Source organism: Ranitomeya variabilis, chromosome 2 (genome assembly GCF_051348905.1).
Source record: "Ranitomeya variabilis isolate aRanVar5 chromosome 2, aRanVar5.hap1, whole genome shotgun sequence".
Taxonomy (NCBI): Eukaryota; Metazoa; Chordata; class Amphibia; order Anura; family Dendrobatidae; genus Ranitomeya; species Ranitomeya variabilis.
The window spans coordinates 991,049,036-991,061,298 of NC_135233.1; the positions used below are offsets into that span (position 1 = coordinate 991,049,036).

General features: G+C 43.2%; 1 protein-coding gene across 1 annotated transcript in view; it reads left to right on the plus strand.

Moving 5' to 3' along the window:
- Nucleotides 1-12,048, plus strand: part of EFHD1 (EF-hand domain family member D1) — a 28,932-nt gene extending 16,884 nt beyond the window's left edge. The window contains exons 3-4 of the mRNA XM_077291038.1: nt 6,022-6,156; nt 10,706-12,048. Of these exons, the coding sequence (XP_077147153.1) occupies nt 6,022-6,156; nt 10,706-10,837 (267 nt within the window). The 3' untranslated portion in view covers nt 10,838-12,048. The remainder of the gene's footprint in view (nt 1-6,021; nt 6,157-10,705) is intronic.
- The last annotated feature ends 215 nt before the right edge of the window (nt 12,049-12,263 follow it).

Consider the following 12,263-nt stretch of genomic DNA (forward strand, 5'->3'; position numbering starts at 1 on the left):
CCGAGCCAATCATTGGGGGACACAGCTCCCACCCTATTATTAGCTTGTGCTTGTTTTATAATTTGACATGCTATACTCTTATATATAATGTGACATGCTATACGCTCATATGTTGTTATTGATCTCCTCCTGCTTTTGCACTGAACTGGTTAGCTGAGAGCCAGCAGGAGGGTGTATAAGGGGAGGAGCTAACTTTCTTTGTATCACTTAGCCTACTAGTGGCAGCAGCATACACACACGGTCTGTGTCCCCCAATGATTGGCTCAGAGAAAAGGATTTTACGGTGATTACACAAAAATCCCTATTTCCGCAATGCGTTTTTTTTTTTTTCTCGGAAAAAACGCAGCATATGCACAAAAATTGCGGAATTCATTCTAAATGATGGGATGCATATGTATGCGTTTTTTTATAGCGAAAAAACGCTAAACAAAGCGAAAAATCTGCAAAGTGTGCACACAGCCTCAGACTCGCCTTCACACCGAAGCCCATTTTTTATTTTTCTGTCCATATAGACATGAGGGCTTGTATTGCGGAATGCGTTATACTTTTGAATGACACCAGTTATTTCACCACATAGTGTACTCGAAAACAGGAAAAAAAATCCAAGCGCAATGAAATTGTGGGGAAAAAAAAAATTCTGACATTGTTTTCTGGGAATTTTTTTTTTTTTTTGTGTACATTTTGTGGTAAAAATGACCATGCAATATGATTCTCCTCATCAATATGATTACAGCGATACTAAACATGTCCAGTTTTTTTATTTTACTGGTGAAAAAATCTCTGAAGTTTCCCCCGAAAAAACAAAAAATGGGGGAGTTGCCGCCATCTTCCAAGACCCGTAGCATTTTTATTTTTCGGTTGATGGAGCTATATGACTGCTTATATATTAGTACCATTTTGCGATAGATGCGACTTTTTGATCGCTTGTTACGTTTTTTGGGGAATTGTGGCGACCTAAAAAAAAAACCCACATAATTTTGACGTTCTTAAATTTTTTCCATTTACTATGCTTACTGATTAGGTTAATTGTTTTTATATTTTGATAGATCACAGGGGTACTTCCGTCTGACTGTTTTTCTGTATATATATATGTGTATGTATGTATATGTGTGTGTGTATATGTATCTATCTATATAATCTACCTACTATATAATTGTCTAAGGGGTACTTCCGTCTGACTGTCTTTCTGTCTGTCTGTCCCGGAAATCCCGCGTCGCTGATTGGTCTCGCCAGCTGCCTGTCCTGGCTGCCGCGACCAATCAGCGACGGGCACAGTCCGATTAGTCCCTCCCTACTGCCGTCCAGTCAGTGCCCGCTCCATACTCCCCTCGAGACCGCTAAGTCATCTGGGTAATTTTGCAGTGCATCCTGGGAATGGAAGATGGCGGCAGCCGCGCGCACATCGGCACAGCTTCGCTTGATCCCGGCGGGTGAGTATATAACTATTTTTTTATTTTAATAATTTTTTTTTAACAGGGATATGGTGCCCACACTGCTATATACTATGTGGGCTGCGTTATATACTGCGTGGGCTGTGCTATATATTACGTGGCCAGTGTTACAGTATATACTGCGAGGGCTGTGCTATATATTACGTGGCCAGTGTAATATACTGTTTGGGCTGTGCTATATATTACGTGGCCAGTGTTATATACTGCGTGGGCTGTGTTATATACTGCGTGGGCTGTGTTATATACTGCGTGGGCTGTGTTATATACTGCGTGGGCTGTGTTATATACTGCGTGGGCTGTGTTATATACTGCGTGGGCTGTGTTATATACTGCGTGGGCTGTGTTATATACTGCGTGGGCTGTGTTATATACTGCGTGGGCTGTGTTATATACTGCGTGGGCTGTGTTATATACTGCGTGGGCTGTGTTATATACTGCGTGGGCTGTGTTATATACTGTTTGGCCTGTGTTATATACTGCGTGGCTGCTATATACTGCGTGGGCTGTGTTATATAGTATGTGGGCTGTGTTATATACTGCGTGGCCTGTATTAACGCATCGGGTATTCTGCAATATGTATGTATGTATGTACGGTATATAGCAGCCACATAGTATATACCACAGGCCACACAGTATTTGTCTGCTATATACTACATGGCCTGTGCTATATACTATGTGGCTGCTATATACATACATACATAGATATTCTAGAATACCCGACGCGTTAGAATCGGGCCACCATCTAGTATGTGTATGTATGTATATGTGTGTATATATATATATATATATATATATATATATATATATATATATATATATATATATATATATATATATATATATATATATATATATATATATATATATATATATATATCTCTATCATGTCTTGAAAAGGGTTAATACAGCTGTATCATTTGGCACCAGGACAGCTGTGCACTACATATGGGCCGCTCTGCAAGTGACAGGATGATGGCTGCTACATCTATGTGTCTATTATGTACTAGTACACAAGTCTGTTTTTACCTAACTTATCATTTATCTAAATTGTAGTAAGTGACCAAGGTTAAAGGCTTTTCAGCAATGTGTGCGTGTGCAGTGGCGATGGCTGGAGGCGGTTTCACCAGGGCTGTCACTTCCTGTCACTGGCTGAGGACAGTCTTGTCCAAGGTTCACAGTTTAGATGACTACAACTTCCTGTTAATAAATGTCAGGAGCATTGTATATACCTGGCAGTAATTAACTGCTGGGCTGGGCACATGATCCCAGCTCCAGTGAGCATGCCAGTCTGTCATGTGTATGCACAAGGCTGCCGCAGCCACGTACGTATATGTAATGGCTCACTTACCCTGGAGTGATGTAAACAGAGGCTATGGGAGACCTGTATTACCTGATGTTCCCTTCACTTTTTTACTGTAGAACTGTACAACCATTAAGCACAATGTAAAAAAAAGAAAAGCTTGCGTGATATACCGTGCTGTATACTTCTTTACTGCCCACTGTGTAGGAAAATGCAAACATCTTGAACATGCCAGCCAGTCCTTCTTTCCCATGGCATTATCAAGTGTTGAAATGTGACATACTTGATCCTTCTTTACACTGACACCATGTCGGTGTCATGTCAGGTGGCTCCTATACACATTAGACAAATGTTTTTTGCGGGTTCAGCTGACATTAATCTGTGTAAAAGGGTCTTAAAAGGGTTCTCCAGGAATGTATTCAAATGGCCCACATCGAGTAAATCGAACAGTAGCCTATCCTGGTCACGTGTCAGGATGCTGCAGTGAAGTCAGACTGCTCCTGAGACCTGTGTGTCATCTGACAGAAGAGGTGTATTGTAAGCACACATACTGATGAACTGCTGAGAAGAGCTTTGTGACTGCACACGGAAGACTGAGACTGGGGAAAAAAATCCTGTGTTCAATCAGCAAAGACTATTTTTTTTTTTTCTCCTGTCGCAGCCTTTCTCGTGCAGCTCACTGAAGTATGTGTGCTTATGATGCATCTCTTCTGTCAGTTGAGACAGTGTCTCGGGAGCAGTGATTCTTCAGACCGCAGCCCATCCTGAGAAGTGACTTAGACAGGTTACTGTTTGATTCCTGTGACAGGGGCCATTTGTTTTTTACATTCTTAAAAACCCACTTTATGGCAGAGTTGAATAACTTATATTATTTCTTTTAAATATTAAAATATATTACTGCTTGGCTTCATTCACTGTGTGTGGGTGCCTAGTTAATTTAGTAGGTTTAGTAGGCTCCACTATTGAAGCCAGGTTTGTTTTGCTACTATGATTAGTCCAAGAGAAAGATCACTTGCCTATCAGATCTCTCCCTATATATACACAGCCGCCGTCCTTTACAGGTCACATAGTCCCAAGCTGTTTTTTTTTTTTAGAATGTTTTGAACATTTCAAATTAAAATATGTACAGCCTCAATGACGGAGCTGGACTATAATTACTGCCACGGGCTGCATGAATCGTTTACTATGTATCTTGTAGTACTTAGCAGATCTTTACTAAGACTGTGTAATAAACCGGAATTTTCTTTAGCAAATTTGCAATCCCCCCCCCCCATTTGTAAGCATGCAAGGTTTACTTATGGACATCAGAATTGCAATTGTGTAGTCTGGCTGTATATTGATGTCTCTGTACAATGCACTGTTCTGTTCTGTAGCTGTATGTATCTGTGCAAGGACGTGGTATGCTAGAATCTGATGGTGACTCCTCTGCACAGACTCGGAGAATGGGCGACTGTTCTGCGTATCTTTTTACTGATCGAGATGAGAACATGAGCGGGAAAGGTGAGGCGTGTGGGAAGCTTCCCTCGCACAATGGACCCTCAGTACAGGGCACATCACTGTTGATAGCAGATACTGTATGCCAGTCATCCTAGACTCTAAATGCCAGCATTGCCCCTATAAGGAGGGGCATAGTGCTCTCTACCCCACTATCCAGGTGAGTGAGATGTGATATGTGGAATGACATGTTTGTGGATGTGGATTCCTGTGTGTGGACATGATTGCAATGGCGGCCGACTTTGTGTATGCTCGGAGGCTGATGGGGGGGACACACTGGCTTCAACGTGAGCCAATATACAAAGACTTATAAAGAAGAAGAAATTCCCTTTAACATTTTTTTTTTTTTGTGGGGTCCGTAGCCTCTTGCTATCATTAGATTACACTTTCCATTGTTTAGTGTCTAGATTGTACCCCAAGGTATAAATCTGCAGTATGCAGCTATGTATCTGCCTGTAGGACGTTGTTGGCGTCTAGTTTGCTGTATATTGTGTTGCATAAGAGGGGAAATTTTATATAGATAAACCATTCCCGGTGACTACCTCTTGAAGCTCATCAAGAGAATGTCAAGAGTGTTCAAAGCAGTCATCAAAGCAAAAGGTGGCTACTCTGAAGAACCTAGAATATAAGACATAATTTCAGTTGCTTCACACTTTTTTGTTAAGTATATAATTCCACATGTGTTGATTCATAGTTTTGATGCCTCAGTGTGAATGTACAATTTTAATAGTCCTGAAAATACAGAAAAATCTTTAAATGAGAAGGTGTGTCCAAACTTTTGGTCTGTACTGTACATGTATATACTATATAAAAGAGGAGATCACACATGCGTATATAGAGGAGGAGATGACATACAGGTATATACTATATAAAAGAGGAGATGACACATAGTTATATACAGGAGGAGATTACATACAGCAGGTATATACTATATACAGGGGAGATGACATACAGGTATATACTATATACAGGGGAGATGACATACAGGTATATACTAAATACAGGAGATGACATACAGGTGTATACTATATATAAGGGAGATGACAAACATGTATATACTGAGGTGAAAATGAGAGGTGTGAGGTGAAAATGAGAGGTGAGGTGAAAATGAGAGGTGTGAGGTGAAAATGAAAGGTGTGAGGTGAAAATGAGAGGTGTGAGGTGAAAATGAAAAGGTGTGAGTGCAAAATGAGAGGAGTGAGGGAAAATAGTGGAGTGATCGGAAAATGACAGATGTGAGGTTGAAATGACAAGTGTTAGGGGGGAATGAGAGGTGTGAGGGGGAAAATGAGAGGCGTGATGGGAAAATAAGAGAAGTGAGGTGCTAACTAACCACAGATAATTACTGTGCCCAGGCAACGCCAGGCTCTTCAGCTAGTGTGTATGTTTATGTGTATATATATATACCCCCAACCTGTACCCCATCTATCGTTCCCACAGTCCCTACTCCCTGTTCCCTACTGAACACGTGCTTTGGCAAAACTCATGTTTATTTGATCCTGCCAATAAAGCTTCTTTGAATTGAAAAAAGAAAATAAAAAAATATATATACACACACACACACACACACACACACACACACACACACACACACACACACACACACACACACACACACACACACACACACACACATACACACAGTCAGTCAGTCAGTCTAGTCGGGGCTATGAACATAACCCCGGCTGCACACTATGTAGATTGTGATCTCTTACTGCCTGTTGTCACTGGGCTGTCGCACCACATTTAATTTTCTTGCTGTGTTTCTCATCCTAGTTTTTACTGATATTCCGTAAGGCTGCGGCAGGAGAGCTGGACGAGGATTGCGGACTGATGTGTCTCGCTAAACTCTCTGAAATTGACGTGTCAACGGAGGGAGTAAAGGGAGCAAAGAGCTTCTTTGAGGCCAAGGTAGGTCAGGATTGAAGGAATTGTTGTGCATGGTGTTGGTTCGGCATAGAAAGGAGATTGTGCACCATTGTGAATTTACCCAGTACCAACCATATGTATATATGTGTGTGTGTGTGTGTGTGTGTGTGTGTATATATATATATATATATATATATATATATATATATATATATATATATATATATATATATATATATATATACCTTTGGCCTGGGACAACTCATAGAATCTCATGGCTTTCAGTAACACCTCTATGCTGATGACACACAGATCTACATCTCTGGACCAGATATCACCTCCCTACTAACCAGAATCCCTCAATGTCTGTCCACTATTTCATCCTTCTTCTCCGCTAGATTTCTGAAACTTAACATGGACAAAACAGAGTTCATCATCTTTCCCCCATGTCACGCGACCCCCCCCCCCCCCAAGGAACCTATCCATTACAGTAAATGGCTGCCCACTCTCCCCAGTCCCACATGCTCGCTGCCTCGGGGTAATCCTTGACGCTTATCTCTCCTTCAAACCACATATCCAAGCCCTTTCCACTTCTTGCCGACTTCAACTCAAAAATATTTCACGAATCCGTACATTCCTCATCCAAGAAACTGCAAAAACCCTAGTCCATGCCCTCATCATCTCTCGCCTTGACTACTGCAACCTCCTGCTCTGTGGCCTCTCCTCTAACACTCTTGCACCCCTCCAATCTACTCCAGTACAAAACTCTAACCATGATGTACAAAGCCATCCACAACCTGTCTCCTCCATACATGTGTGACCTCGTCTCCCGGTACTTACCTACACGCAAACTCCGATCCTCACAAGATCTCATTCTCTACTCCCCTCTTATCTCTTCTTCCCACAATCGTATACAAGATTTCTCTCGCGTATCACCCCTACTCTGGAACCCTCTACCACAACACATCAGACTCTCGCCTACTATCGAAACCTTCAAAAAGAGCCTGAAGACCCACCTCTTCCGACAAGCCTACAACCTGCAGTAACCACCGATCGACCAAACCGCTGCATGACCAGCTCTATCCTCACCTACTGTATCCTCACCCACCAATTGTAGATTGTGAGCCTTCGCGGGCAGGGTCCTCTCTCCTCCTGTACCAGTTATGACTTGTATTGTTAAGATTATTGTACTTGTTTTTATTATGTATACCCCTCCTTACATGTAAAGCGCCGTGGAATAAATGGCGCTATAACAATAAATAATAATATATATCTACAGTATATATCTATATATAGATCTAGATCTATATAGATATATATCTATATAGATCTAGATCTATATAGAGTTAGATCTATATAGATCTATATATATCTCTCAATGTGTAGTCCAAGTATTATTATTATATATTTTTATAGAGCCATTTATTGGCGCTTTACATGTGAAAAAGGGGCAAATATAGACAAATACAATAAACATGAGCAAAAAAACAAGGCACTAACAGGTACAGAAGGAGGGAGGACCCGGCCCGAGAGGGCTAACAGTCTGCAGGGGATGGGTGAGGATATACTAGGAGAAGGTAGAGCTGGTTGTGCGGCGGTTCAGTAGGTTGAGGATCACTGCAGGCTGTAGGCTTTTGGAAAAGGTGAGTCTTCAGGTTCTTTTTGAAGGTTTCTATGGTAGGTGAGAGTCTGATGTGTTGGGGTAGAGAGTTCCAGAGTATGGGGGAAGCACGGGAGAAGTCTTGGATGCGGTTGTGGGAAGAAGAGATGAGAGGGGAGTAGAGAAGGAGATCTTGAGAGGACGGAGGTTGCGTGTGGGTAAGTACCGGGAGACCATGTCCCAGATGTATGGAGGAGACAGGTTGTGGATGGCTTTGTATGTCATAATTAGGGTCTGGAGTCTCTGGACGATAGGAAGCCAGTGAAGGGCTTTGCATAGGGGAGAGGCTGGGGAATAGCAAGGAGACAGGTAGATTAGTCGGGCAGCAGAGTGTAAGATGTATTGCAGTGGTGCCATAGTGCTAGAGGAGAGGCCAGAGAGTAGGAGGTTGCAGTAGTCAAGGCGGGAGATAAGGGCGTGCGCTAGTGTTTTTGTGGTTTCGTTGTCGAGGAATGTGCGGATCCTGGAAATATTTTTGAGTTTGAGACGGCAGGAGGAGGCAAGGGCTTGGACATGTGGCTTGAAAGAGAGGGCAGAGTCGAGGATCACCCCGAGGCACCGAGCATGCGGGACTGGGGAAAGTGAGCAGCCATTGACTTTGATGGATAGGTCTGGTGGAGGGGTAGAGTGAGATAGGGGAAAGATGATGAATTCTGTTTTGTCCATGTTCAGTTTTAGAAAGCGAGCAGAAAAATTGGCCGAGATAACAGACAGTGTGGGATTTTGGTGAGTAAGGAGGTCAGGTCCGGATAGGTAGATCGGCGTGTCATCAGTGTAGAGATGGTACTGCATACCGTGGGATTCTATGAGCTGTTCCAGGCCGAAGGTGTAGATGGAGAAGAGTAGGAGTCCTAGAACAGAGCCTTGAGGAACACCGACAGACAAGGGACGAGGTGAGGAGGTGGAGAGGGAGACACCGAAAGTTCGGTCTGTCAGATATGACGAGATCCAGGATAGGGCCAAGTCTGTGATGCCAAGAGATGATAGAATCTGTAGCAGGAGGGAATGGTCCACAGTGTCAAAAGCAGAAGACAGGTCCAGGAGAAGGAGGACAGAGTAATGTAGCTTGCTCTTGGCGGTTAGTAGGTCATTGGTGACTTTAGTTAGGGCATTTTCAGTTGAGTGATGGGGTCGGAAGCCAGATTGTAACCGGTCAAAGAGGGAGCAGGAGGAGAGGTGGGAGGGCAGTTCAAGATGGACATGCTGTTCCAGTAGTTTTGAGGCAGAAGAGATATCAGGCGATAGCTAGACACAGAGCTTAGGTCGAGGAGGCCTTTTTGAGGATGGGTGTGATCTTGGCATGCTTGAAGGATGAGGGGAAGACACCTGTTGTTAGTGGGAGGTTGAAGAGGTGCGTTAGGGTTGGGATTAAGACTGTGGTGAGGTTAGGGTTGAGGTGAAACGGGAGCGGATCAAGCGTGCAAGTGGTGAGATGTGATCTAGACAGGAGGGTGGAGAGCTGATCTGTCATGGTGGAGAAGCTGGTTTTGGAGGAACAGGGTTGAGCAGCTAATAGGGGCATTGGGCGCTGCGGGCCAAAGCTTTATCTGATTGTATCAAGCTTTTGTTTTAAAGGGAACCTGTCACCCCCCTCAGGCGTTTGTAACTAAAAGACCCACCTTGTGCAGCACTAATGCTGCATTCTGACAAGGTGGCTCTTTTAGTTATGCTCCCTGCACACGCTGAAATAAACGCTTATAAAATGTGCCCCTCATACCGCGAAATCGTCCGGGGGGGGGGGCGGGTCTTTCCCACCTAATCCAGGCACAGCACACCCGTCAGTCCGGGCCTGTGCGCGCCTGGCGCCGCCTCCTCTTCATTGGTGTCCCCGGCGCCTGCGCTGTAAGTTCGATGGGCAACGCAACTGCGCATGCCCGGAAAACAAACTTACAGCGCAGGCGCCGGGGACACTAATGAAGCAAGAGGAGGTGGCGCCAGGTGTGCACAGGCCTGGAGTGACGGCTGTGCTGCGTCTGGATTAGGGGGGAAAGACCCGCCCCCCGGACAATTTCACGTTATGAGGGGCACATTTTATAAGCGTTTATGTGTAGGGAGCATAACTAAAAGAGCCGCCTTGTCAGAATGCAGCATTAGTGCTGCACAAGCTGGCTCTTTTAGTTACAAACACCTGAGGGGGGTGACAGGTTCCCTTTAAAGAATTATCAGTTTTTCGTAGAGAAAAAAAATCTCTTTGGGACAGTCCATGAAAATAGAAAAGTACTCAGATGTCATCGGAGTGCAGTCCTTTCCCCCCCTATCACAGATCCATACACTTGCCTAGAATCAATTGGATATGTCTCTGCAATTTTCCACTGACCGCTCAATATGCAAAATATCTGTCATGTAAATTACTCCATAGACTGTCACTGGTACGAGTGCTATCTGTGAAAACCAAGAATTGCACTTGTACCAGAATATCAGATGTCTAAATGAGACCTAACTTGTATTGTTCACACATGGCTATTAAAGGGAATCTGTCAGTGGTTTTTGCAATGTGTTCTGAGAGCAGCATGAGGTAGGGGCAGAGAGGGCCTGATTCCAACTTTGCGTTTTAAACGGCTGAATCATGGGGATCTGTAGTCTTTCGCTGACGCCATTTACATTGTGGCTTTTTAGTGTACGATGCTGGTTCCACTTTTTTGTAGCATTTGAGTCCATAGTAAAGTTCACTAAGATTGCCCATTAAAGAGTGACGATGTGAGGTTATTTAAAGGCTTTTACATGGGCACTGTTCCAAAATGTCTGACATTACATGATCGAATGAATGAAGGATCACCTCGGCCTGCCATGCTCCAGTGCTGTGTGTAGGGATTAGCACATGTAATACGGCAACGGGGCTTTTACATGAAACGGATCATAAATTGCTAACTGATAAAATATTTGGATACTTGGTTCGGTGCCCCACTAACATTGTGTCCCCATCCCATTTAGGTCCAGGCTCTATCTTCAGCCAGTAAGTTTGAATCGGAAATTCGCGCCGAGCAGGACGAAAGAAAGCGTCAGGAGGAAGAGAAGAAAAACCGCAGAGCCGCCTTCAAAGAATTGAAATCCGCATTTAATTAAAAAGTTGCTGCCTTTGATACTAACATGTGACCACGGTCTTCTATCACCCAAGCAATCTGCAACGTACGGCTCTAGGGCCTGTTGGGTTTTTATGGCTGGAAGGCTGATTCTTGTGTTAAGACCTGCTAAAGCAGGAACAATCGTCCCTTCTAATAGTTTAGAATTGGCCAAAAAAAGCAATATTTCTTCCTGTATGTACTGAAACTTGCCTATTTCTAAAGTGCCATAGGCGATAAAACTGCTATGTTGTCCTTCTATTTTATCTAAATCTACAGTCATGGGTGAGAAGTAATTTAAGGGTTCCTACATGCTACATATTTCTATATAATTTCTATATGGCTAGAAAGGCAAGAGAAACTAAAACCAAGAAGACCCCTATAGAACGGCATTCCACTGATCGGCAGCATTCCTCGTGGGGGGATCTTCACACATGGCAGACTTTGGTAACTTTCTCATATAGTTGAATGGTGGCTTGCAGAAATCCATGTTCTCGGCGCCAATTTATATGAATGGATTTCATTTCTCCCGACATATCTTGTCGCGTCTGGAAATCCTCTAAAGGGATCTATAGTACAGAATCCTGTCTAATAACATTCTTCATTTATGATTCACAAGTCCTGAGCTTAAGGCTTGTAGGTAGCACATGATAAAGAAAGGTACTATTGAATACTCATTTCGTCAGTGGACTCAAGAGTTAAATAAGTCTTGGAAGTTTATGATCCATTGTGATCTAGGTTGTGGAAGAGATCTAGAAAATGAGGCAATATTGTAAATAACTTGCTGCAGACAATGTGAAAAGGGAAATCTCTATAGTGGGGTAACGGGGGCATCTCCGTGCAGTACTGGCTCCAGAATAACCTTTATGGAATGATGATAAACTGTACAGCAAACACGGCACATACTGTGTGTAGTCTACTGTGCACTGCCTTGTTGTCTGATCGATTGTTTTAGGCAAATTGAATGTGAAATGTCGCTTTGTGGTTTTTGTTAATGTAACAGACAAATCTGCCGGTTCTATACCCAGGATTGGAGTGAAGATGCTGGTAATTATCATTTATTGTATCGCCGTGTGACTTTGCTAGGGATGTTCTTTCTAACTCCGAGTTACAATCTTGGAAGAAGCTTTTCGATGCTCAGCTGTAACCCCGCTGGCTACTGTTATATACACGTTTTATATTAATATAAAAAAATAAATATGTTTTACTAATAAAGCTTGCGGTGGATCTTCTGGTTTTCTGTAATTCTCATCTCCATAAGTCACGGGTTGGCGGTTGAGTCATTAGGCTAAGGAAATGTTAGTTTATTGGCCTAAAAAGGGTCTCGAGGCAATTGTGTGCATGTAAAAATCCTCACCCGACTCCAATGTGTAATGTCATACAGCTCACACCCTTTTCATTGTGGATGTAGTACGCTCCTCACCATTGAA